The sequence below is a fragment of the Protomyctophum bolini genome (assembly GCF_963924005.1).
Source record: "Protomyctophum bolini genome assembly, chromosome: 23".
Classification (NCBI taxonomy): Eukaryota; Metazoa; Chordata; class Actinopteri; order Myctophiformes; family Myctophidae; genus Protomyctophum; species Protomyctophum bolini.
The window spans coordinates 24,348,456-24,375,782 of NC_137884.1; the positions used below are offsets into that span (position 1 = coordinate 24,348,456).

Here is a 27,327-nt window from a genome sequence, read left to right on the forward strand (position 1 = left end):
TATTTGAGTTAAAAACGTTCGCTCTGAAAGAATATATACATTTTTACGATTACAAAAAAATAGCAGATCTACATGCTCGTTGTAGATCTGCTATTATAACATAATGCTTAAACACCAAAAGGGGTGAAGTCTTTATGTTCGGGCATGCTAACGCTGAAGTTCAGATGTGTTCAGGGTCTTTGTCTCTCCTCTGTGTCCATGCTGTGTGTTCAGCGTACGAAGCACATAGCGTTCAGCGTACGAAGTATAGAAAATCCTCCACTCCTGGTGACGAAGAGGCAAAGCAGGGTAGAGGAGTGATAGATTGTTAGGCATGCCTCCTCGTTTTTCTCCATCCATCCCCTGTTCTTCTCTGTCTGTCTGTCCTGCATGGAATATACACCCCCTCCCTCTCTCTCTCTCTCTCTCTCTCTCTCTCTCTTTCTGCATGTCAGTGGAATGTTAAACATAATCAAGGGTTACGTGTGTGTGTGTGTGTGTGTGTCAGGTGATTCCGCTTCCTCTCACATCCTCTATATAGCATGGTGCTACTGACAACAGCTCAACTCTGTCTGTCTGTTTTATTGTTTGTTTTATTTTTCTACAAGAGTGCCATCAGGTCTCTTCTTTTTTTTGCATCAATTCTGTCACCCAGTTGTACCAAAGAGTACCTTGTTGGAGATTTCTACTTCTACTGGCTCTCTTTTCTCTCTCTCTCTATGTAACTCTTGATAAAGCTATATCCCTGCATCTCTCTCCGTCAACGTCTTTCTCTTAAACTCTATCTCTCTCTCTATATATATCTGTCTATCTCAATCTGTCCATGTCTCTCTCTCTCTCTCTCTCTCTCTCTCTCTCTCTCTCTCTCTCTCTCAATCTTTATCTGTATGTACAAAAAATATGAATATAGATTGTGTGTGCGTACGTGCGTGCCCATGCCTGTGTTGCATGTTCTTGCATGTGTGTGCATGTTTGTGTGTTCCTAGTTAACTTCAATGTATGGCATATCTGCATGTGCGTGTGTATATCCACTCTAACTGTGTGTGTGTGTGTGTGTGTGTGTGTGTGTGTGTGTGTGTGTGTGTGTGTGTGTGTGTGTGTGTGTGTGTGTGTGTGTGTGTGTGTGTGTGTGTGTGTGTGTGTGTGTGTCTGTGTGTCAGGAGCAAACATGGCCATCTCCTGTACTTCTGTGACGGTGAATGGTGGGAGGAAGACAGCCATCGCTGGAGGTAAGACTAGATATTATGTTATTATCTCTCTCTCTCTCTCTCTCTCTCTCTCTCTCTCTCTCTTAATCGCTGACTGGTTTGCTAATTGTTTCTGTTCAGAGTTGCTCTCTGATATTTCCTTCAGCCTGCTGTTGGTTGGTAAGAGTTCATCACCCTCTGATCCTTCCACTGTGTGAGTCTCTCTGATCAGAGCAGTCCTCTCCGCTAAATGCCAGTTAAACTTTAATGCCGTGTCATGTTGTCATGGCGACTCACGATGAGATGCCCGCGCACGTACCCCAGAGGACCGCCGTGCCACGACGTATCTGTCTTGTTACTCAATAGATGCTAAAGTGTATTTTGATGTCGCGGCTTTGATGCTGAGCTCGATTTCTGAGTGTGTGTGTGTGTGTGTGTGTGTGTGTGTGTGTGTGTGTGTGTGCGTGTGCGTGTGCATGCAGTGTTTAGCTGCTGACCAGTGTTCCTCTGCTGAGACATGAATGTTTTATAGACTGATTCTGTGGCACGCACGCACGCACGCACGCACGCACGCACGCACGCACGCACGCACGCACGCACGCAAACCTCACTGCTGCCAACCTCATCTCTCCAACTGTCTTTTTAAGTTGCCACTTCTCTCTCTCTCTCTCTCTCTCTCTCTCTCTGTCCCTCTCTCTGTCTCTCTCTCTCAATTCAAAGTTGCTTTATTGGCATAAAGTAGTGCTGGCGCTGAAGCTATATATATATATTGGGGTTCAGGCAGAGCATTATTTTTATTTATTTGTTTATTTGAGGTAAATAAACCTACGTCAGTGCGTTGGCAGCCTGACGGAGAAGTCGTGTTCCTTGATGGTGGAAATAATTGACTGTATGGAGACAGTTTAATCGTCTCATATTGTGAACTCCTGTCTGTCTGTCCGTCGTGTCGTTGGCTTGGCTTCCTATACCATCCCTTGCTCCATATGTTAATACTTCTCAATAACTTCATGTTCGGTTTATGTTGTCTTGAATGTTGAACTCACGTCACCAGACTTCCCCGCACTAGCCTCCCTTTGAGAAGGCTGTTTTCTTATATCTACTGCTCACATCCAGCCCACTGTATGGGTCACTTTAGGGCAGGCCATTCTGAAATGTAAATGCTCTGTATTGTCATCCTAGATTCTGCTCTGCGTGCATGCACTGTTTGGTGTTTTCTGTTGGAATGCGTAGAATGTTTTTTTTGCAAAGTGGACGCCAGAACAAACAACCATTAAGAGAAATGGTTTGGGAGTTAAAACTTGATGTTCCTTTTCATGGTGCAAAAAGCTCTCTCTCTCTCTCTCTCTCTCTCTCTCGCTTCCTGAACACAAGATGAGATTAAATATTCAGTGACTGCAATAACACGCACACGCACATGCACGCACGCACACACACATGCACGCACGCACACACACATGCGCACGCACACGCACACCGAGTCAAGAGCCAGTTTACCTGCCTCTGGCATTCCTCACCCTGTGTCTCTGTGAGAGCATGCGTGCAAAACAGTTCCCCAAACAAAACAATCATCCGGTGGCATATATATATGCAACTTAATGCTCGGGTACTTTTCTCTTAATTGTTCTCTCTACTGTTAATCTGATAATCTGGCCTGAGCTCTGCTGGTGGCTGGCCTGTCATGTACTTTAGGGTGCTTTACTAGTCCTAGGTCTCCGTGGGCACACATTATATTAGTAGCAGTTATAGTATTATTAGCATTCATTGTAAGGAATAATTTGACGAGAGTACATTTTAATGTGTGCAACATTACAGTCTGTGATGGGGGCGGCGATCCTCACTCCCCAGTGATTAGCTTAATGTGCAGCATTGTTGCTTGTTTTCCAACAGTAAACAAAAAGTGTGTACAGGGTAACAAACTTGTAGATCTGCTATTTTCGTGAAAATGTGTTGCAAATCTTTGAATATTCTTTCAGAGCATTTTTAAGTCAAATCTTTGCTTCTGGGGATTTCTAAAGTTACAACTTAGTGACTTAGGCATAGGCTATAGTTTTAATATCAAATTGTCAAATATTATATAAGCAAGAGGCAAACATAAGCAATTTTAAGTATATTTTTTCCTACAATTCCAAGTGCTTGTCAGGATTTGGGGTCCTCAGTTCCAGTGTTGATTTTGGCAGCAAATTTCTATTTTAGTTTTAGTCGTAGTCTCTTGAATAGTTTCCATTTAGTTTTAGTCACATTTTCCTGGTTTTAGTCTAGTTTTAGTTTTAGTTTTAGTCTAGTTTTAGTCGACTAAAATGTATTTTGGCGGGCCTTGATGCCGTCATAATGGCAGATTTTACACTTGCTGAAAATAGCCGATCTACATGCCCACAACGCGTCGCAGCGCGACACATTGTGAGCTTGTAGATCGTCTATTTTCAGCATGCAACCAAGTGTAAAATGATCTAAATGGATCTCCTATCCACTAGTCCCTTCCTGACATTTTAGTCTAGTTTTTATTTGTTGTCGAGTATATTTAGTCTTTACGTATTTTAGTCATCATGGCTTAGTTTTCATTCAGTTTCCATTTAGTTTTCCTCAGTGAAAAAAGGTAGTCGACGAACATTTTTCATCTTAGTTTTAGTCGACAAGATCAACACTGCTTGTCAGGATTCGGGGTCCTCAGTTCAAATGATTATTTTGGTAACCTTTCAAAGCAGTGTGCAGATATCCTCTCTCTCCTCTAGTATTATGTGTGTTTTTTCTTTCCCCCGCAACTTTTGAATTGTATTAATTTGGTAACTCTCTTGGACTGCATCTAGATATGATTGTAGTAGCATAGTTCTCCACCAGGTGTCTCTGTTTCTCTCGGCAACCCTGAGGTCATGTTTGCTTAACCCATTTAGGCCTTTAGGTCGAAATAAAAAAACAAGTCTTGTGAAAGAATATATATTCAAAGATTTGTGCTGCATTTTCACGATTTTTTTCAATAGCTAAAGTATAACAAAATGCTTATTTAAAACACCGAAAGGGTTTCTGGTCCAGAAGGCTGGCTACAAGTCGGAGAGTAACACCGGGGCTCCACCGGGCCCGTTGCGTCTCCGTCGCGTGCGTCAAAAAACGAACCGGGGCAATTTTAATGCAGTCACGCAACGCAACGCAACGCAACAAAACGCAACGCAACGCGGGCAGTGGAGCCACGCTTCATTGATTAAAAAGGGAACATTCCCTGACGGTGACGGAGACGTGACGCCAACGCGCCCGGTGGAGCCCCGGTGTAACAGAGAGACAGAGACAGAGAGAGGGAGAGACAGAGGGAGAGAGAGACAGAGGGAGAGAGAGACAGAGACAGAGGGAGAGAGACAGAGAGACAGAGACAGAGAGAGGGAGTGACAGAGAGAGGGAGAGGGAGAGGGAGAAGGAGAGGGAGAGACAGAGAGAGGGAGAGACAGAGAGAGACAGAGAGAGACAGAGACAGAGAGAGACAGAGACAGAGAGAGGGAGAGACAGAGAGACAGAGAGAGACAGAGGGAGGGAGAGGGAGAGAGAGGGAGATACAGAGAGAGGGAGAGGGAGAGAGAGATACATTTGAGGAATATAATAAACTGCTGCTGACTAATCAGCCTAGCTATATTGCCCTTGCTGACCACGAGCAAGAGCAACTTCCCCGTATTATGTAAATCCTCAAATAATGACAAAATATATCAAAGTATAGTCACTTATCTTGAATGCAGCAAAATGTGTGCTGTTCAAGTTGTGCACATGTAGACCTCAGCACTTAAGAAAGCCAGTAACACAGCATTTTTGGTCTATAAAAAAATAATGATCTTGAAAGTAATTTTTTTTTGTAAAACTCCCTACTGATTTAGAAGGCATTTTGTAGAATCGGCCTATCAGGTCTTAATGGCTTAATTAAACTAGTGTTCTTCCTCGGGTAGCGTTGAATGTAAGTAAGGTCTCATTAAATATAGTAGTGCACGCTACAAATACATCACTAAATAAGACTAGCGACACGCTTTGATCTCGCCGCAAAGCGGGTGCCTATGGGCTATATCAGGGGTGCCCACACTTTTTAGACTTGAGATCTACTTTCAAAATGACCAGCTCAACCAGATCTACCCACCAAAAAAAATATATAGGCCTATTATCCCATTGCTGAAAATAGTTACATATTAGACAAACACACTTGGAATGGGAAATGTAAATAAAAATGTAAAAAAAAAAGGCCGCAATACTTTGTTGAAAACAAAGTATTGCATTTTGGATTTGAGCTTCCTTTTTTTTGTCTATTAATCAATTCAATCAAGTGAAGTCACTTTAATTCAAGTGGGAGATGACAAAAATAGTTTTTGTTTTTATTTAAATTATATATTTTAGGCTGCATGTCATGTGGTCTACCTGCACAGCCTGTGCGATCTACTGGTAGATCACGATCTACCTTTTGGGCAGCCCTGGGCTATATAGTTCCAAACATTGGAACTATCCCATTGAGACAAAGCGGGTCCCTGTGGGCTATAGTTCCAAACATTGGAACTATCCCATTGAGACAAAGCGGGTGCCTATGGGCTATAGTTCCAAACATTGGAACTATCCCATTGAGACAAAGCGGGTGCCTGTGGGCTATAGTTCCAAACATTGGAACTATCCCATTGAGACAAAGCGGGGTACTATGGGCTATAGTTCCAAACATTGGAACTATCCCATTGAGACAAAGCGGGGTACTATGGGCTATAGTTCCAAACATTGGAACTATCCCATTGAGACAAAGCGGGTGCCTATGGGCTATAGTTCCAAACATTGGAACTATCCCATTGAGACAAAGCGGGTGCCTGTGGGCTATAGTTCCAAACATTGCTCCTATGGCTGGAACTATCCCATTGAGATAGAATGAGCACTTCCGCATTCCAGCGAAAATCCACCCTTCACTAGAACTTCTGGAAGCAGTGTTGATTTTGTCGACTAATACTATGACAAAAACTGTTCGTCGACTACCTTTTTTCACTGCCGAAAACTACGTGGAAACCAAATGAAAACTAAGCTAAGACTAAATAATATTAAAAATTTCATCAACAAATAAAAACCAGACTAAAATATTAGGAAAGGACTATAGTGGAGAAGAGATCCAGTCCAGTATAAGTCATTTTACACTTGGTTGCATGCTGAAAATAATGCAGGTAATACAGCAATAGTAAAACCTATATTGACAGCAATAATAATAATAATATCAGCAATGTTCATTTTGACAGCAAATCCTGATATAGTTTAGTCATAGTCTTTTGAATAAATATATTTAGTTTTAGCCTAGTTTTAGTCTCCTATATATCATAAGATCTTATGGTCGACATGGCAGTTTTTGGTTGCATGCACTTGGTTTCATGTTTATTTTATTTTTTTCCAAACCTGCCACCATACAGAAAGGCAGTAGGGGGCACTAGAACTGCTGCCATGGCCGCCCCTATTTGATCAGTTTATAGATAATCAATATTATATTCAAACAAAACAAAAAGTTGTTGTGCACGACGGCAGAGGACACAGGTCGTGATGTGGGTAATAAATCCATCGGAGGGAACACTAATGGGATTAAACATCTTCACTGTCTTTCATTGTATTAATCTTCCCCCCTCTGATAACCCTCTGTAGGGATCCCTGCCAAGCTTGGCACAGGAGACCTGGTTCTGTTAGTTTTATTCAGTACGTGTCGTAATAGTTTCGGACAACTATGGCCTCGCATTACTCTGCACCTTCTATAATAATAGATTTACCACGGCCGGGGTCAGTTCACAGAGTGCATGTCTTTCATGACTAATCTATCCTGCCCTGGACACTGGCCAGCATGTCAACATCGTTCTGTTTGACCTCTCTCCTTCAAACTAAAACTATAGTTCCAAACTAGAGACCGCCTTTGCCATGGAATCACACACCGGCCGTGACACCTATAAAAGTACTGTATATGTTCATACAGCCTGGTCCATATATGGAGTAAAGCCCCCTTCTATTAACCCATTTTGGGGCGGGAACCCCTTTTTGTGTTTTAAGCATTGTTATACATTAGCCATTGAAAAATAGCAGATCTACAAGGTCATAGCGCGGCACCGAGTGCCACACTACGAGCTTGTATAGGTCTTCTATTTTTTTTAAATCGTGAAGATGTGGCGCAAATCTATGAATATATATTCTTTCAGAGCCAAAGTCCCTGGAACAACATATTTTCAGACGGGGGTCGGCGGCCAATTACATATAATCTTGGGGGTCCTTGACATGAAAATGTTTGAGAATGACATAGAAACATAGGGTTTTTCAGAAAACTGTCAGGATTTTTAGAAGACATTTGTAGAATCATTCCCCAGGTTGAAGTGGTTTAAAGTGATATATTCCCTTTAGAAATGGTGTTACATGGGGTCCAGCGGGTTCAGACTACATCTGTCTGGGCTCTAAACCCTCTGCTCTGCACATTATGAACCTGACTCATGTCAGGGACTTCATTAGTGTCAGTCTACTAATCTTCAGATGCAGAGCATGACGCTTTTTTAATTTAATTCATACCAAATCCGTCACTAAAATACCATAATATCATCCAGCCTCATCGACAACACAACAACAAACGCAGCTTGTTGTTTTATGGATAATGCAGTCTTAAAATGTTTGTTTTTTTCCCAGTCATCATTATTAGAGAGCTGTAGTTTTCATTACCAAACTATAGTTTATTGTTCTTTCCACACAGTCTATTAGGAACAGGACTCGGCTAGCTAAGATACTTAGCTACCAACAGTACGATAACAGAATGAGATGACAATGTACCCAGAGCCATTCGTAGAAACAGTTTGGTTGCTGCCTTTCATAAGCATGTTGACTTAACATATTATGTTGCTACAGTAGCTGTTGCCAACTACTGTATGTCAGATAGATATAGATAGCTAGATAGAAAAAGATCACTTTTGAACATCTAGTCTAGACCACTTGATTTATTGACCTTGTCTCGATCGGATCTTAAAACTATAATTATTGTGTTGATGTACAGTAAATATAATGCTAATCCAGAGCTCACAAACTGCCAGATAGCTAAAATGAGTAAAAATGGAATACTGGTATAGGAATGTATCTCCTGCCCTGCCCGAAATTCTGTAATTACAGCATGAGGTATAATATATACAGTATAATATGTGTATGTGATACCATAAATTATAGTTGTGTGAAAACACTGATGCTGATAGTGAAGAAATGTTTTGGTTTCAGTTTGAATGATGGACATGTCAGGTCCATATTTTAACAGCAGTCAATGTGATGTTTGAGAACAACTAATATAGAAACATACGTTTTTCTGAAAACTATCATGATTTAGAAGAAGAATTTGTAGAATCTGGTATCAGGTCGAAATGGGTTAACTTAATATGCAGAACACTGAAATGTGTGCATTGTGAATACTAGATGGTTCTGAACACTAGAACCTTCTGTGTGCAGTTCTAAACTTTAGAACCTGCTTTGTTTGGAACACCAGAAGGTTCTAGACGAAAGCACAGCAACCCAGCCAAACTCTTCCTCTGCGTGGCTCTGGCAAAAAAATAAAACCAACCCAACCACAAAGAAACAAAAACGACAAACATTTAACAGAGTCCAAACAAAAAATATAGCAATCAATAAATAGAAGGCATAGACCAAAATGGAAGACAGGCATTATTATGAATCAATACATGGGGGAGAAAAAACAATATTTTGTAAATTGGGGAAACGTGGGGTTCAGGTTCACACACCACATTAGACACCAAGATAATGATATTTATCTGTACCATACTCGGATAATAGAACGGAAAACACACTATGAACGTCTGATTAACCAATAATTAAAAAAGAAAAAAGACAGGGAGAGATTCTTATACAGTACGTTTTAACAGCGGGAGACCTTAGAGACCAACGGCAAGCGTCACTTGAATTTTATTGGCTATCGTATCGCCCAATCGCCCACTATCGCCGGGCGACGTCGCCCCAAAGGATGAATTATTTTTATCTTTTCGGCTGACGTTCCTCCGCCCACTTTTCGACCATGGCCTGTTCGCCAGCTGCTATCGCCTATCGCCAGTAGTTGCCAGTAGGGTCCCATAGACAGTAGAGTCCAGTAGGGTCCCATAGACAGTAAGGTCCCATTGACAAGTTAAAACGTACTCTTAGGAAGACGATATACACAAACAAAAAGTCCATCATCGGCGTAGTTCTGAAAGATGTGTTTGGAGACAAACTGTCACATAACAAAACGGTACATACATGGTAGGTTTTCTCTTTAATATGCCCATTGGATTTGCCTGAGTGACCTGCAGGTAGCTCAGTCAGTTTGCCGTTATACGTTCGAGGAATTGTGTCCCCATTAATTCATTTGCTGTTGGGGTATTTAACAAGTATACACTTGTTGCACATACCTAGAATTAAATCTCTACATTTAACCCATCCTAACCTTAGAGTATATATTAATTGAGACGGCACCCGAGTTCTCCTCCCATCCGGTTGCTCAAAAGCGCACGAGGTGATTTCACTCCTCCTTCTGGGTAGGAACAGAGTGCATTCTGGGGATGGATTGGGCCCAAAACACATGAACGCGCTGTGCCGTTGACTATCATTGCACTGAAACAACGTTCACGTGTCATCATGAACGTGTGCAATGGTTATAGTCAACGGACCAGCGCGTTCATGTGTTTGGGCCCAGCGCTGCAATACCATATTCGGCCACTATGTCCATCCTCCAGGTGCCGTCTCTATTAACATATACTCTAAGATCCTAACTATTAGGAGCAGTGGATGGATGGACACTATTAACACCTTAACACCTGCACACGGGGAGCAGTTATGGGTTAAATGTCTCGCTGACGGACACTTCGACACGTGGACTGCATGTGCAAGCTGAGGGTCGAACCGGCGACCTTCCAATTCCCAGACGGACCAGTTCTCTGGGGACACAACCTACTGTACAGCATACAGTATAGGTAACGATCGATGCCCCCCCTGGGTTCAAGTCCATAACAGGTCGTTGCGTTGCGTCCCCTATAACCTTTTCGCTCTCAGCTGTACTGTCTATAGTAAAAAGCAGAAATTAGCTAAAGCAATCAAATATCAAAAAGATTCCTTATTGTTAAATGAGTGACAGGCAACACAACTGACCCTGTGAACGTTTTGGAGAGTGACGGTTGCAATATATATATATATATATATATATATATTCACACAAAATTATTAACGTAGAAATGTACTAAAAATAGATTTTCAGAAAACAACAATTCTTTGCCCTTTGATGATGTATTGGTTCCTCTCGGGTTTGTCTCGATAAAGACAACATTAAGGACAGCAGATTAACCACAACACCCACAGACCAGAGACTCCCAGTTTCTATTTAAATGTCAAAGTGATGTTTCTGTAACTTTAGCACAAACAAAACACAAAGAGCCACAATACAGATGGATGGAGTGTGGGGGCGGGGGTCTCTGAAACAGGGGGAAAGGATAGAGAGAGGAAAAGGAAATAGCAGCGTCTGTCCTTTTGATTCACTCATTCTTTTAAAAGTCCTCTAGGCGTGGCAGCCATTTTGGATAAGAAGATAATGTTTGGGGGGGCGGATAAATAAAGTGCAGGATTCTGGAGTTTGTAGTCCAGGGTAGGCCATCATCAGGGTAGGCTTTTGTAGTCCTCGTTTTTGAACCATGTTTCCTTTCACATTTTTATTTCACCTTTCAATTCAATTCTGGTTTTATTGATGACCAGACATTCTGTATTGGTTTAAAGCATTAAGTGTACAGCTATACTCCATGTCTGTACAGTAGGTCTTAATTGCATACGACCAACTTGAAAACACCTGTAGTTTTGTTGTTGTTTTTTTAAAACATCCCGAGGTGGACCATGGATCTCTAGCTTCTAATCTCGTCTGTTCCTGTTTAGTTTTCATTGACATAGTAGTATAGATGCCTGGTCCACATAAGACCAGAGAGTCTGCCTGGTCCACATGAGATCAGAGAGTCTGCCTGGTCCACATGAGACCAGAGAGTCTGCCTGGTCCACATGAGACCAGAGAGTCTGCCTGGTCCGCATGAGATCAGAGAGTCTGCCTGGTCCACATGAGACCAGAGAGTCTGCCTGGTCCACATGAGACCAGAGAGTCTGCCTGGTCCGCATGAGATCAGAGAGTCTGCCTGGTCCACATGAGACCAGAGAGTCTGCCTGGTCCAAATGAGATCAGTGACGATCGATCCAAGATGGTGCTGCCAGAAGTGGGCGCGGCGGCGGTCATTTCTCATGTCTATATGGATCTGGGTAGCGAAACGAGGGATGTTCCCTGAGGAACAATGCTGAATTCAATCATGTACAATTCGCAGGTTCACTCGTTTAATCTTGCAGTCAGTTCATTGTTCAGGTCATGAATGGTGAATGAATCTCCTCTCCATGTAGAGAGTCTGTCTGTGTCCACTATCCATCATATGATAACATCCTGGTTGGCCTCTGTTGTCTCAGAGAAGTACCGAGACCTGCTCTGAGTAAGGGAAGACTTTCTACTTGTTATCAGTGTCCCCATAACATTATTCACAAACATCTGTCTTCGGGGTCAGTTTGTCAAACCGAATCCCGACGCTGCTGTGTTGGGTCTAATCAGTAAACGTCCCCAAGAAAAGTAGGAAGAAATGTGGCGCTTCAGGCTGAAGAAGACTAAGACGTTATTGTTCACTGTGTGTATTGTTCAATTTAAACAAAAGATAAGGAAAGAAAAAAAAAAAACGTGTACGGTTTACAAATCCCAGGTGTTCTCTTTGACAAAGAGGAAATATGGCTAGGGGGAGTGTTACCGGGCTGGGGTGGAGAGGCTAGGGGGAGTGTTACCGGGCTGGGGTGGAGAGGCTAGGGGGAGTGTTACCGGGCTGGGGTGGAGAGGCTAGGGGGAGTGTTACCGGGCTGGGGTGGAGAGGCTAGGGGGAGTGTTACCTTACCGGGCTGGGGTGGAGAGGCTAGGGGGAGTGTTACCGGGCTGGGGTGGAGAGGCTAGGGGGAGTGTTACCGGGCTGGGGTGCAGAGGCTAGGGGGAGTGTTACCGGGCTGGGGTGGAGAGGCTAGGGGGAGTGTTACCTTACCGGGCTGGGGTGGAGAGGCTAGGGGGAGTGTTACCGGGCTGGGGTGGAGAGGCTAGGGGGAGTGTTACCGGGCTGGGGTGGAGAGGCTAGGGGGAGTGTTACCGGGCTGGGGTGGAGAGGCTAGGGGGAGTGTTACCGGGCTGGGGTGGAGAGGCTATGGGGAGTGTTACCGGGCTGGGGTGGAGAGGCTAGGGGGAGTGTTACCGGGGCTGGGGTGGAGAGGCTAGGGGGAGTGTTACCGGGCTGGGGTGGAGAGGCTAGGGGGAGTGTTACCGGGCTGGGGTGGAGAGGCTAGGGGGAGTGTTACCGGGCTGGGGTGGAGAGGCTAGGGGGAGTGTTACCGGGCTGGGGTGGAGAGGCTAGGGGGAGTGTTACCGGGGCTGGGGTGGAGAGGCTAGGGGGAGTGTTACCGGGCTGGGGTGGAGAGGCTAGGGGGAGTGTTACCGGGCTGGGGTGGAGAGGCTAGGGGGAGTGTTACCGGGCTGGGGTGGAGAGGCTAGGGGGAGTGTTACCGGGCTGGGGTGGAGAGGCTAGGGGGAGTGTTACCGGGCTGGGGTGGAGAGGCTATGGGAGTGTTACCGGGCTGGGGTGGAGAGGCTATGGGAGTGTTACCGGGCTGGGGTGGAGAGGCTAGGGGGAGTGTTACCGGGCTGGGGTGGAGAGCGCCCCCTAGTGGCCTCGGATAGACTGAGTGGGAGAAAAAGCTGCTGTGGTAAGCCCGAAACCAGCAGCCCGAAATGTGTTGCGTTATTATTATTAATTTGTTAACAAAAAAAACGTAACGTAAAATAAACAGGAATAAACAAAATGCTGTATGGGTGTCTGAACATTACAACACATACAGTAGGACCCCTCCTCCCAATGACATCATCACATCAATGTAGATTAATAAGGTGATAATAGTGCCATACAGTACAGTAGTGTAACAACGCTCACCCTGCATTAACAACAATGAGCTTAATAAACAAGACATAATATTTAAAAAAAAATTAAGAACCTGCTTTACAACCAGACTGATATAGATATCAGAGTCATAATAATACCTAATAATACTGTTCTTGTGTGAATTTGACCTCTATAGTTTCCAGCACTGACCTTGACCGTGATCGCGAATGAACTTCGAGATGCCACAGTTATAAGATCCTCTGAGTGCGTATTATACGGAAAACAAACGTGACGCAAAGTGGACCCTGACGGGTCAAACACCATGGAATAAAGTGGACCCTATGACGGGTCACGGGATATGGAACACGCTCGCTGTTTAAATAAAACCCTCTGGATTATATGCCGTGTGGCGTGCAGTTGATTCTGATTTGAACGGCTGTTTGAACCTGTCTGTCTGTCGGTCTGTCCAGATCTCTGCAATACAGCAGTGGTGGGTGGAGAGAGAGAGAGAGGGAGGGGGGGGGGGGGGAGAGAGAGAGAGAGAGAGATGCCTAAGTAGATACTGCAGTATAGAAACACTCAGAGAGAGACAGGATAGAGTGGGCGTGTAATATTATGTCAGAAAGAGAGATGGAGGAAAGGATGACGTGAATGAGAACCAGGCGGGGGAGCAGAGTGGAAGAGGTGAGGACGGGAATATAGAAAAGAAACAAAGCATTAAAACCACAATGCTTAAAGGAGAGAAAAGTATATAAGAAATAATATCTCAATATAGGCAGAATCACTGATGGTATACAGTAACAGGACGCTGGCCAATGTCTCTCTCTCTCTCTCTCTCTCTCAAAATGCCCCTAAGGGCACTTGAGGGAGTTCCAGGGGGTCCCTAGCTAAATTAGAGAACCAAATGGACCCTTATGTGTCTTTAACTCAGAGAGTGTATGGACCGTAACGGGTCCATTTGGTTCTATTTGTATACACTCTCAGAGTTAAATTAACAGTGATGTGTTACAATATAAATGGGGGTCCCAGAGATAGGAATGCCATTAAACGGGGGTCTGTCCGTAGCCTAATGCATTATGAAACTGGTGGAAATGAACGTTGTTTCGGAATCGCTGCTAGAGCCGTACAGTGACTCTCTTATCTCGGTCACTGGCGGGGGTCCGCGGCCTCGCCTAATAAATGTACGATTTGGGGGGGGGGGTCCTTGACATGGGTGCAGGCTTTAGTTCCGACATACTATTGATCCGAAACCTCAATCCTAACCTAACCATAACCGCAAGCACGGGAGCAGCGCATGTCGGACCATCGCTTTATCGCATCGCATCGCATGTCCCCCCGCTTCGGATCTTCGGTGTGTCGGAAAAGCGTGCGCACCCCCTTGACATGACATTAGGTTTGAGAACCACTGCTTTGGAGATCTATCCTCCTCCTCCTCCTCCTCCTCTTAGGCCACAGAGGAGATCTGTCTGTCCTCCTCCTCCTCCTCCTCCTCCTCCTCTTAGGCCACAGAGGAGATCTGTCTGTCCTCCTCCTCCTCCTCCTCCTCCTCCTCCTCCTCCCTCTTCTAGGCCACAGAGGAGATCTGTCTGTCCTCCTCCTCCTCCTCCTCCTCTTCCTCCTCTTAGGCCACCGAGGAGATCTGTCTGTCCTCCTCCTCCTCCTCCTCCTCCTCCTCCTCCTCCTCTTAGGCCACAGAGGAGATCTGTCTGTCCTCCTCCTCTTCCTCCTCCTCCTCCTCTTAGGCCACAGAGGAGATCTGTCTGTCCTCCCGGTCGTCGGCCCCTCCCCCCCCCGCCCGCCCCGTCGTCCGTCCCGTCGGCCCCGCCCATCAGCGGCTGCCTCTTCTTCAGCTCCCGCTGGTACTTGGCCATCAGCGAGGCGTAGATGCAGCCGTAGGCCGCGGCCGCCACCATCATGATGCACACCACGCCGCACACCACGCCCGCGATCACCACCGTGCCGATGGCGCGCCGCACGCTCACGGGCTTGTAGCGCTGCCGCACGCAGTCGGCCGCCCCCACCTCCCCTCCCCCTCCCCCTCCGCGCATTCCAACTCCGACCGCCACCTCGCTCATGGCGGGGGCGGGGTCAGCCGCCGCCGCTGCCACCGCCGTGGGCCCCGCGGCGGGGTCCTGCGGCGCCCTGCCGCCACCGCAGGGAGGCGTCCCCTCCCCGCCCGCGGCGGGGCCCCGCCCCCCGGCCCCCGCGGGGACGCCGTTCTCGTCGTCCAGCTGGAGGCAGTAGTTGAACATCTCCACGGGAACGCCCCGGATGTCCCGCCCCCGCAGGTCCTTGGGCAGCGTGCAGTGGACGCCGTCTATCTCGCCCCCTGACACACAGAGAGAGAGAGAGAGAGAGAGGGTTGAAGTGTTGTTTTAACCTCACAAACCCTCTGAGTCGTAGACTTATCAAACTGGACCCGAGTTGGCTTCGTGCTTATAGTAGGCTCTTGTTTCCTATAACACATCTCTGCGCCAGAAATAGAGCTGTTTTAGTGTGTGGGCGTGTGCGTATGTGTGTGCGTGTGTGCGTGTGTGTGTGCGTGTGAGTGTGCGTGTGTGTGTGTGTGTGCGTGTGAGGCACGCACGCACGCACGCACACACATACCACCACCAATATGCAGGGAGATTAAGGAGAGACAGAATGTCATTTATTCAAAGTCTTATTCCTGCAAAGCACCAGGAAATTAACAGTGCTTGAGCTACTAGGATGAGTCACACACACACACACACACACACACACACACACACACACACACAGAGCAGAGCGGTAGCTAAACAAGTCATCCCATCAATTATAAAACGGTTTAGCTGAGGCGTGTGTGTGTGTGTGTGTGTGTGTGTGTGATTCTTGTCTGTGAATGAAAGAGAGCGATAAGGAGAGATACAGAGAGAGAGTCGCTAATTCCTAGAGGGGAGTGTGTGCGCGTGCGTGCGTGCGTGCGTGCGTGTGCGCGTGCGTGCGTGCGTGTGCGCGTGCGTGCGTGCGTGTGCGCGTGCGTGCGTGCGTGCGTGCGTGCACAATAAGAGCAAAAGATTAAAGAAAAAAAGAACAGAACGGAGAGACAAGAAGAAAATCTCCTCTCCTCTCCTCTCCTCTCCTCTCCTCTCCTCTCCTCTCCTCTCCTCTCCTCTCCTCTCCTCTCCTCTCCTCTCCTCTCCTCCACATGTGTGCTTACATGAGTGGAGCAGCTTGAGTGTTTGCACACTACCGTGACAGTTGTTTATTGACGGACATAATTAGTTTTCGCGCAGGGATCAAATCCATGGCTTCAGTTATATTATACAGGACATCCTGTCTAACCGCAGGACCATTTACTGTCATATGAGAGAGACTCTGGTTGACAGTCTGCGGTCTCGCTGCATTGAACCGCAGAGATGACGAGGCCTCTGTCTCCAGACTCCATATGATAATGACAGTGGAATATTGAACACGATGGAATGTTGTCACCGAAGGGCAGAAATGTTGTATCTCTGCATTTTAACCCATTCTGACCGGGCACCCATTTTGGTGTCGGCATCATGTTATGCTTTAGCTATTGAAAAATAGCAGATCTACAAGCTCATAGCGCGCCACCGAGTGGCGCGCTACGAGCTTGTAGGTCTGCTATTTTTGAAAAATCGAAGAACGACTGACATTTTTAGAATCTGATCTCAGGTCAGAATGGGGTTAATCAGACCAGTGTGTGTCCAGTGGAAACCTCGTATGAATCTGATCTCAGGTCAGAATTGGTTAAGTGCACTGCAGCGCATTCCATCCTTGCTCTAGAAAGCGCCAACGTTCCGATCGAGACTTCTTATCGTACTTCTTATCTGACGTGATGTTGTTGCCAATAGCAGTTACCGGTTGGATTCTAATTGACGGAATGTTGTTCTGTCACGAGCAGTTAATTTGTTAAACTTCGGTATATATCGGCCAAGAATTTCCATATTGGTGCATCCCTAATATAGCAGCGGGTATCGGCTACTCGAGGCCAGTCAACTGTCTTCCGTGTTCTGGTATGACGATGCGCGACCGCGACGCACCCCCCCCCCCCCCCGCACCCTCCAGCGACGCTTGTCCGCGAAAATTCCATGAACTGTCAGTCGGTCCTAAAACTGTCCGCGGTAACAGAGAGTTTGAGAACCCCTGATTTAGATGCTTGACTGCCTTGACACACACACAGACACACACGTGCGTACCGTACGTACTAACCTCTGTAGATGAGCCACTCCATCCAGTGTTTGAAGTCGCGGAGGTTGCAGTCACATTCCCAGGGGTTGTGGCCCAGCTCCAGGTGCTGTAGCTGGGCCAGAGGCTCGAACGCCGCCCGCTCCAACCCGTGGAGCCGGTTCCCTGCCAGGGACAGCCATCTGGAGAGTGTCCCCCAACAACAGGACACTCGTCATTGTCACGTATACACTTAAAAGTCATATGTTGTGTAACTTATTCCATTTAAAAAAAAGAAAATCACTCGTATTTCACAATATTATAAGATGAAGAATTGCCTGCAATCTAAAGTCGCGTTTCGGGCGTCAAGCCTTTCATGCTAATTAACCCACATTAAAACCGGGACAGCATCTGTATCTTTTTTTGTTTGTTATAGGCTACATTTTCGTCGACTACATTTTAACACTGACGAAAACTAAATGGAAACTAATTAAAAACTAAGCTATGATGACTAAAACTAAGACTAAATATATTGACAATTTCATCAACAAATAAAAACTAGACTAAGATGTTAGGAAGGGACTAGTAGTGGACACTGGACAGGAGATCCAGTATAAGTCATTTTACAATTAGTTGCATGCTGAAAATAGACAATTTACAAGCTCTCTACAAGCTTTACAAGCTCGCAGCGTGACGCGTTGTGGGCTTGTAGATCGGCTATTTTTAGAAAGTGGGAAAAAAAAAACAGTCATCACGACGGCATCAAGGCCCGCCAAAATAGACTAACACTAAAACATTCCAGGTGACTAAAATGTGACTCCAAACTAAATGAAAACTATTGAAGAGACTAAAACAGAAACAACACGCTGTACTGTGATCCGTTTACCTGAGGCCGTGCAGCTCGTCCAGGAGGCCCAGAGGGATGGAAGACAGTCCGTTCAGAGACAGATCCAGGACCTGTAAGCCTCCCAATCCCTGGAGAGACATTACACAGATAGTTAAAAATGGATAGTTAAAAATTAACCCAAATAACTATTTTTTTAATCCCCTATCGATTATTCACCCCATGGAGACTTTAGTTTTTTGTCACATTCACAAGCCAATAATAATTTGATGACCGGCTCCCTATAATGTAACGTAATGTAAGAGGATAGGACTTTTCTGTTTGGACGTACTGTACATACAGTATGGGCTGAAAGTATTGTTTTGCCACTTAGTATAGGTTTTCCCGCATAGCTTCCGGGTATGAAGATGATGTCATGCATATACCCTTGGCGCTTTACATAGATTGTGCATTATTACATTCACCCATTCACACACACATTCATACACCGATGCCGGGGGAAACCATGCAAGGCACCAACCAGCACATCGGGAGCAATTAGGGGTTCAGAGTCTTGCTCAAGGACACTTCGACACTAACTCTGGGGGGAGCCCACAGGGTTCGAACTGCATGGCAACCTTGCGGTTTCCATCCGGTCACTCTACTACCCCTGAGCCACAGAAGACAACCATTTAAGAGCAGGGGGGGATATAAATACCAGCAGAGTCTAGTCTAGTGGAGGTGCTGGGAGGGAGGACACAGGTCAGGCTCACATACCTCCCTACAAACAGCAGAGTCTGTCTAGTGGTGCTGCTGGGAGGTCAGCACAGAGGTCAGGCTCACATACCATCCCTACAAACAGCAGAGTCTGTCTAGTGGTGGTGCTAGGAGTGAGAACATAGGTCAGGCTCACATACCTCCCTACAAACAGCAGAGTCTGTCTATAGTGGTGGTAAATGGTGCATTTGGTGGTGGTGCTACTGCTAGGAGTGAGAACACAGGTCAGGCTCACATACCAGCCCTACAAGTGGCTCTGACAGCAGAGTCTGTCTAGTGGTGGTGCTGGGAGGTCAGCACAGAGGTCAGGCTCACATACCATCCCTACAAGTGGCTCTGACAGCAGACGGATCAACAGTGAATGATGAGGACGGTGATCGTAAATATAGACCGACCACATTGGTCAGCTGCTTGACACGTCACGGATGAGTGACACGTCGTCACATATCATTACATCATCACCGCCACATAGTGGCGTGATGTGCGAGCGCGCGTGTGAGGCTCTCTCGGGTGTATCTGCCTAAACTATAGCTCGCAAGCTGTTATGCATCATTTCTGTCAGATAACTTAGGAATAGACAGTATACTGGGATATAATGGTTTTGTTAAGTTCCGGCTCTCAGACCATAACAAAGAAGGGAAACGAGCATGGGATGAATGCGACTGACATAGAAACAGCTTTTTCAGAAAACTGTCAGGATGTAGAAGACATTTTTTTTAATCTGATCTCAGGTCTAAATGGTTAAAGTAGATGAAGCACATGTTTCCAAAAGAAACGTGGCAGGGGAACTAATCTGCCCAACAAACTGAGGACTGATATGAGTCGAACAAACAATATCAATACCTAACAAGGTCGATTTTCACTGACATCAAAGGGTCTTTCTCCCCCCTCCTCCCCCCTCCCCCTCTCACTCTTCCCCTGTTCCTGTTATCATTATGTGACATCATTCACAACAGAACCCATTGCCCAACAATGTCTATTTGCGCCAAGGACAGGGATCACTATGATAATCTGGGCACACACACACACACACACACACACACACACACACACACACACACACACACACATCCACATACAGTACACAATACACATGCCCACACAGTTATCTCATGGGCATATGATGTGCCTTTGCACTGCATTATCACTCAGCCTGGCTGGCTGAAATGTCCAGTCCATGTTTAGGCATATCTTGCGCACCTGTCACTTGATCTGTATTTAGTAGATAAGAACAAACTCCTATAATCAGTGTGTTGTACATGCATCACTATTGTTATTACAATCTATATTATTTAAATGAAACAAATCTAGATAAAATGTTACTTCCTTTGGCAAAGCTAACCTCTGTTTTGGTACCATATTCATTCAAAGGGATATCTTTGAAAAATACACTTGCCAAAATGTTGCTCTTAAGAGCAACATTTTGGCAAGTGTCTGACAGTGTGAGGGACATTTTTCTTTGTTTTTCAACGATACCCGTTTTAATGTATGCTCCAACATCTGCACACTACAGTACACATGGCTCTTGTCAAAGGGATTTTTGTAATTTGTAAAAGTGGTAATGTTTCCTGCCAAGCACGCATAGGCTTCCAGCCTCAGATTTCCAGTCACAAAGTTTGCTTGGCCCGGAGGCGTTGCCACTTTTGCAAATGAGAAATTCCATTTAACGGGAGCTACTTTCTGTTTCTAAAATATGTATTTATTTATTTTTTATAGCGGTGCCATTATGTGTGAGCACCTCGTCCTAACTGGAACCCCAGTAGGGCCTCCAACACAGTAAACATGTTTTACTATAACTCATTATGAGTCATTATAGTGTAGAATACTGATAAGAGATATCGTGCCAGACTGTCTGTCTGTGAGTGCTAAAATGGTATAATCAAAAAATATAGCACAGTTTCTTGTGTAATATTGATTAACCTGGAAAGCGTGCCGCCGTTTAAGATTTTAACTACTTTAACCATCATTTTATACTTTAGTTGTTACCTGAAACAGGTCCTTGTCCAGGGCCGTCAGTGAGTTGTTCTTCAGCGTCAGTTTGGTCAAGTTGGACAGATCCCTGAATAAGCCCGCCGGGAGGTTGTCAAGGTAGTTATTGGACAGATCCAATACCTAAAAGTGCAGAAACGGATACATAAATAAACACACATCAAACATACATCTGTCCATGATAGTTATACTCTATTGTCTATGCCAGAGTGTAGAGTAGGAGAGTAGCGACACGCTTTGATATCGCCTATGGGCTATAGTTCCACACATTGCTCCTATGGCTGGAACTATCCCATTGAGATAGAATGAGCACTTCCGCATTCCATTGTTACAATGGGAGTCAACGCTAGTGTCGCCACTCTCTTACTAGATTACTTTGGTCTATGCATCAACCAGCTCAGTGGCCTTGTGGTTAGAGTGTCCTCCCTGGGACTGGGAGGTCGGGGTTCGATCCCCCGGACTTTCAAAAAAAGTTTGAAAGTGAAATATACTGTATAGTGAAAATATCCATCTAACCTAATCTCATTATATTCTGGAATCATTCTCGTGTTGCTTCTCCTTTCTTATAGTCTGTGTGCCGATTTGCATCTATTCTGCACAGACATCAATGACAGAGTGTTGTACAAAATCAATCCTTACACCTCGCACCCGTCACGACTCAACCCACAGTGTAATGGGTTAACTACACACACACACACAGTCTGGCTTTGACTCTGAGGGGAATTTATCACCGTGTATAAGAACGACAAATGGACCTGCCGGGTCACAGAGCACACAATGTCCCTGTCGCTGTCCATCATCAGCGCTGCTGAACCGGGCCACCACATCGACGGCATTTAGATCGACGCGCGCTGTCATTCCTCGGCGTGTCCATTGTACCGCGACCGGACCGACCCGTCCTTCAGAACCATGAGGTCGCCTCGAGGGCTTTGGCTCGGCTCGGCTCAATAATATGCGACAATTTGTGTGATCATGATAAGATATCGGCTATTTTACGGTCGTGGTGGTTTTTTAGAATTATCTCATCGGAGGAGACAAGATCAATGAGAGGAACTGAGCCAGGATAAATCTGCCCCATTCTAACCCATTCTGAACGGGAACCCGTTTTGGTGTTGGCATCGTGTTATGCTTTATCTATTGAAAAATAGCAGATCTACAAGCTCATAGCGCGCCACCGAGTGGCGCGCTACGAGCTTGTAGGTCTGCTACTTTTGAAAAATCGAAGAACGACTGACATTTTTTAGAATCTGATCTCGGGTCAGAATGGGTTAATCAGACCCAGTGTGTGTCCAGTGGAAACCTCGTATGAATCTGATCTCAGGTCAGAATGGGCTAAATTGATTTGGAGTGGAAGGACAGTAAATCAAACGGACTCAGGGAGAGATGGAGAGATGGACAGAAACAATCAGAGATAGTACGAGAGAACGGAGAACAGATGAAGTGTAACAGGAGTATTTCTTCATTACGGTATTAATACTTTTACTTATAGGTGAAACATTTGAGTGCGTTCCTCTCCACCACTGGAGTGAATGCACCACGTTGGGTCCCGACTCCAGAGAGAGGGCCATGCAGTGTTGTTTTTGGCAGCACATTTAGTTTTAGTCATAATAGTCTCTTGAATAGTTTTCACTTAGTTTTAGTCACATTTTAGTCACCTGGATTGTTCTAGTGTTAGTCCAGTTTTAGTCGACTAAATGTCATACGATTTAGTGTTTTGACAGCTGGGCCTTGATGATCTACAATCTCACAACGCGTCGACGCGTTGTGAGATTGTAGATCTGCTATTTTCAGCATGCAACCTAGCATAAAACTGGATCTCTTGTCCACTAGTCCCTCCCTAACATGTTAGTCTAGTTATTTCTATAGTTTATTTGTTGACGAAATTGTCAGTATATTTAGTATACTTAGTTTTAGTCATCATAGATTCGTTTTTATTAAGTTGCTGAAGGCGCTGTCTCCCAGGGAGGACAGCCTGTTGTTGGGCAGCATCAGGGCCTGACTCCCCGGTTTAAGAGGTTAATATATATACGGTATATATGTACATACCTCCAGGGAGGAGAGGTTGCTGAAGGCTCCGTCTCCCAGGGAGGACAGCCTGTTGTTGGGCAGCATCAGGGCCTGACTCCCCGGTTTAAGAGGTTAATATATATACATACCTCCAGGGAGGAGAGGTTGCTGAAGGCGCTGTCTCCCAGGGAGGACAGCCTGTTGTTGGGCAGCATCAGGGCCTGGCTCCCCGGGGGCAGGAGGTGCAGCGGAGGCAGTGAGGCCAGGCCGTGGCCTCCACAGTCCACCACCGTCCTGCCGTCCCCCGCCGATGGTGGACACCGGCAGGGGACGGGACAGCAGGACGCCGGGGACACGCTGAGGCACGCCGCCGCCAGGAGGTAGCAGAGGACCCTGAGGACTGAGAAATATATATACATGTTAGAGATGTATCGCTGTGCAACAAGCTGGAAGCTGTGCGTGTGTGCGTGCGTTTTTTCTCTCGTATTTAATTATTTTCCCTCTGGATTATATTCATTTCATCATTTCCATGCGTTCTGCATTTTGCTTAGGCTTTAATCTCTCTCTCTCTCTCTCTTTCTCTCTCTCTCTCTCTCTCTCGCGCGCGCACGCACGCCGCCGCCACAGACAGTATTTCCTGCTCTGGCAGTTCGATGATGAAACTCGGTGAAATCTCCCCGTAACTTTCTGTTACAGTATGTCAGACATCTGTTTGTCTGTTTGTCTGTCTGCAGTTGTCAACAATGCCGTACTAAAAGTGTGTGCCGTGCGTGCGTACTGTATATGCGTGCGTGCGCGTGCGGTAAACATTCAGTGTTATTGTAGTCAGAAGCAGTGAGTAGTATTCCTCTATTCAGTAGACACTGTCATGAATAAGGTGGTTGTTGTGTTTGTTTAACATTTTTACCTGCAAATCCTCCCTGCTTTAGCTCTCTCTCTCCACACACACACACACACAGTCGCACACACACACACACACACACACACACACACACACACACACACACACACACACACACACACACACAGACAGAGAGATATGGTTTCATGGTTCTCAGTGTATACGGGTGTGTCTATCACATGGATGGAATGGAGGCCTATACTCCCTTTCACGACTCGGCGGCAGGTCTCCATGGCAACCCAGAGGCCCCGCATCGTATCGGCTTACAGGCAGTGGTGGAAAGTAACTAAGTACATTTACTTAGGTGCCGTGCTTGAGTACAATTTGTAGGTATTTGTACATGAGTACATACATTGAGTATGTCCAATTTCCAATACTTTTGCGTCTACTTATTATTGTAGTCTGCAACGCATTGCGAGGTTGTAGATCTGCTATTTTCTTCTTTTGCTCAAGTACATCTTACTAATAACAGAGTAGTTCTACATTGCAGTATTGACACTTTCACTTAACACTTTCCCTGCGAATCGCGAGTTGCCCCGAGTTATGTTTTCATTGTTTAATCCACCGGACAGAATGGGATATGAGACGCGTTTTGATGACGTCATCGCAAAAAGGTCCGTCGCTCCGGCGTGCAAAGGGTTCTGGGAAATTGAGTCCCTGTTGTTTTGTTTACAATGGGAAATCTGCCTAGCAGCTAGCGCGCGGCTGCCCCGTCCGGTCTGTTGTTGTTGTGATCGGCACTTTTCAACACTACAACATTAAGCGATTACACCGTTTTAAAGTGGAAGCGACTCAGCGGTCGGTGCACTGGCTGTTCAACGGTAACTTTATACGTATTTAAGTACGTATAAAGTTACCGTTGAACAGCTATAGCAGTCTAGCCTAAAAGAGGGCCGTGAATGTCCGGCACTGATCCTGTTTTAAGGAATAGATATACTTATTCCACCACTGACCCAGAGGCCTCTGGGTGTCGGCTTACAGGCCTCAGTGGGCCGTGGAGACACGCGGTTGTCACGGTAACAACTTTGGATGTAAACAAATCCCGTCCTTTATTCTGGTGACTGATATTGTCCTTCTAATGCATGAGTTTATTCGTGCGTGTGCGTGTGTGTGTGTGTGTGTGTGTGTGTGTGTGTGTGTGTGTGTGTGTGTGCGTGCCCGTTAGGCCTAGGGTGTAATCGCAATGCATTGTGGGATGCATAGTGATGGTCAGTTCAGTAATATGAGTTGGTGGATCAGGTGAACAAAAACATGCATGCGCGCGCACACACACGCACACACACACACACACACACACACACACACACAGCAGAGCTGCAAAGGCCCGGTCACCTCCCTCGCATTTGGTTTTGGGGTCATTAAGCAGTAGCTCGTCAGCTGACCTGAGGGAGCTGACCTTGTCAGCTGACCTCAGGGAGCTGACCCCGTCAGCTTCCATCATAGAAAACCTCCTCCTTCCATCATGGAAAACCTCCTCCTTCCACGACACGAGGAAATAGGCTGAGTAAAAAAAGAAAAATCGACCGAATGCCAGGCTGAATTTCTGACCCAGACCAAATGAGCTCATCATGCTATGACGTTTTTCCTCCCTTTTTTATGCTTTTGGCCTTTTTGGCTCTCCTTTATCGTTGCATCTCTAAATCCGGCTGACTAATTCATTTTATCTGTTGTGTTTTTTATTATCTGTTCTTGTGTTTCTTTTTTTATGACTGCTGTATAATTTGCCGCGGCGGCGCCTCTGGATTTACATCACAGGATCGATGGAAAAATAAATAAACGGAGGCTCCTCCGAAACACTCAGATCTGTTAAATAAACGGAGGCTCCTCCGAAACACTCAGATCTGTTAAATAAACGGAGGCTCCTCCGAAACACTCGGATCTGTTAAATAAACGGAGGCTCCTCCGAAACACTCAGATCTGTTAAATAAACGGAGGCTCCTCCGAAACACTCAGATCTGTTAAATAAACGGAGGCTCCTCCGAAACACTCAGATCTGTTAAATAAACGGAGGCTCCTCCGAAACACTCAGATCTGTTAAATAAACGGAGGCTCCTCCGAAACACTCAGATCTGTTAAATAAACGGAGGCTCCTCCGAAACACTCAGATCTGTTAAATAAACGGAGGCTCCTCCGAAACACTCAGATCTGTTGAATAAACGGAGGCTCCTCCGAAACACTCAGATCTGTTAAATAAACGGAGGCTCCTCCGAAACACTCAGATCTGTTGAATAAACGGAGGCTCCTCCGAAACACTCAGATCTGTTAAATAAACGGAGGCTCCTCCGAAACACTCAGATCTGTTAAATAAACGGAGGCTCCTCCGAAACACTCAGATCTGTTAAATAAACGGAGGCTCCTCCGAAACACTCAGATCTGTTAAATAAACGGAGGCTCCTCCGAAACACTCAGATCTGTTGAATAAACGGAGGCTCCTCCGAAACACTCAGATCTGTTAAATAAACGGAGGCTCCTCCGAAACACTCAGATCTGTTAAATAAACGGAGGCTCCTCCGAAACACTCAGATCTGTTAAATAAACGGAGGCTCCTCCGAAACACTCAGATCTGTTAAATAAACGGAGGCTCCTCCGAAACACTCAGATATGTATCGCTGCGGGCTTTACTACTGACCTTCTTCAGGCAATCAATTCAGGCAAAAAATGTACAATGTAGTCAGGATCAATACAAGTCTATTAGCCCATACCTGGGGATGGGCGTGTCAGCAACACGCCACTACTAGTACTATATTACATATAGGCTGCAGCAAAAATGTAGCCTGGGTTCCAGTCTGAATTGTTCCGTGACTCTGATGGGTTAAACATGTTGAATAGCTATAAAAGATCAGCTTCGATCAATTCCAGATCACTGTTCTATCAACCCACCGAGGAGGAAAACGGCCGTGTTACAGTATAAAGGTCGCTGTCCGTCCGCAGATTGATCGTTGTTATTCCACCGTATGGCACACTAGAGTGTTACACTGAGGGTTATTGCCAATTAACAATACAGTGAAACAGTTTCAGCTGCGCCTGATTGATCACGCTGCACACACACCCTGGTGCAAACCGAGGCTACAGGCTGTACGAGGGCCCGGCCTTGCTGCTGCGTGTGCCGTTATTTGCTATATAGCATGCTTTAAATCAACGTGCTTTATAACTCTATATAACAACATTGAGCCAGCTCTCTCTCTCTCCCTCATGCTGCTGATGGCGTTCACTCTGGTGGTGGTGGAGTGTGTTTCTGTGTGCGTGTGGCCGTGCATGTGTGTGTGTGTGTGTTTGTGTGTGGGTGGCCGTGCGCGTGTGTGTGTGTGTGTGTGTGCGTGTGTGTGTGCGTTAATCTACAATCTACGTAGCGCGGCACTCGAGCTTGTACAGTAGATCACTGTCATGATTATAGGAGACAATTTTTTAAAATTTGGACATCGGGTCTAATTGGGTTATGAGAGAACGTGACGGACGGTCGTTCCAAGATGGCCCCCGGCCTCCATACTTAACGGACGGTACAGTGCCATCTGGAGAGGGCCGCGGCGGTGCGGCGTGTGACATCACGTCTGC

General features: G+C 45.9%; 2 protein-coding genes across 2 annotated transcripts in view; one reads left to right on the forward strand and one right to left on the reverse strand.

The window, feature by feature from the left end:
• LOC308310998 (voltage-dependent calcium channel subunit alpha-2/delta-4-like) overlaps positions 1 to 27,327 on the forward strand; it is a gene marked incomplete at its 5' end in the record, with an annotated part of 106,893 nt that overhangs the window by 31,312 nt on the left and 48,254 nt on the right. The window contains one exon of the mRNA XM_080757491.1: positions 1,140 to 1,208. Coding sequence (XP_080613617.1) covers positions 1,140 to 1,208 — 69 coding nt within the window. The remainder of the gene's footprint in view (positions 1 to 1,139; positions 1,209 to 27,327) is intronic.
• The window catches only part of LOC308310576 (leucine-rich repeat and transmembrane domain-containing protein 2-like), a gene marked incomplete at its 3' end in the record, with an annotated part of 32,096 nt that continues 17,521 nt past the window's right edge, over positions 12,753 to 27,327 (reverse strand). The window contains exons 3-8 of the mRNA XM_080756962.1: positions 23,024 to 23,274; positions 20,865 to 20,990; positions 18,165 to 18,253; positions 17,324 to 17,481; positions 14,823 to 15,458; positions 12,753 to 12,874 (exon numbers count right to left, since the gene is read on the reverse strand). Of these exons, the coding sequence (XP_080613088.1) occupies positions 12,753 to 12,874; positions 14,823 to 15,458; positions 17,324 to 17,481; positions 18,165 to 18,253; positions 20,865 to 20,990; positions 23,024 to 23,274 (1,382 nt within the window). The remainder of the gene's footprint in view (positions 12,875 to 14,822; positions 15,459 to 17,323; positions 17,482 to 18,164; positions 18,254 to 20,864; positions 20,991 to 23,023; positions 23,275 to 27,327) is intronic.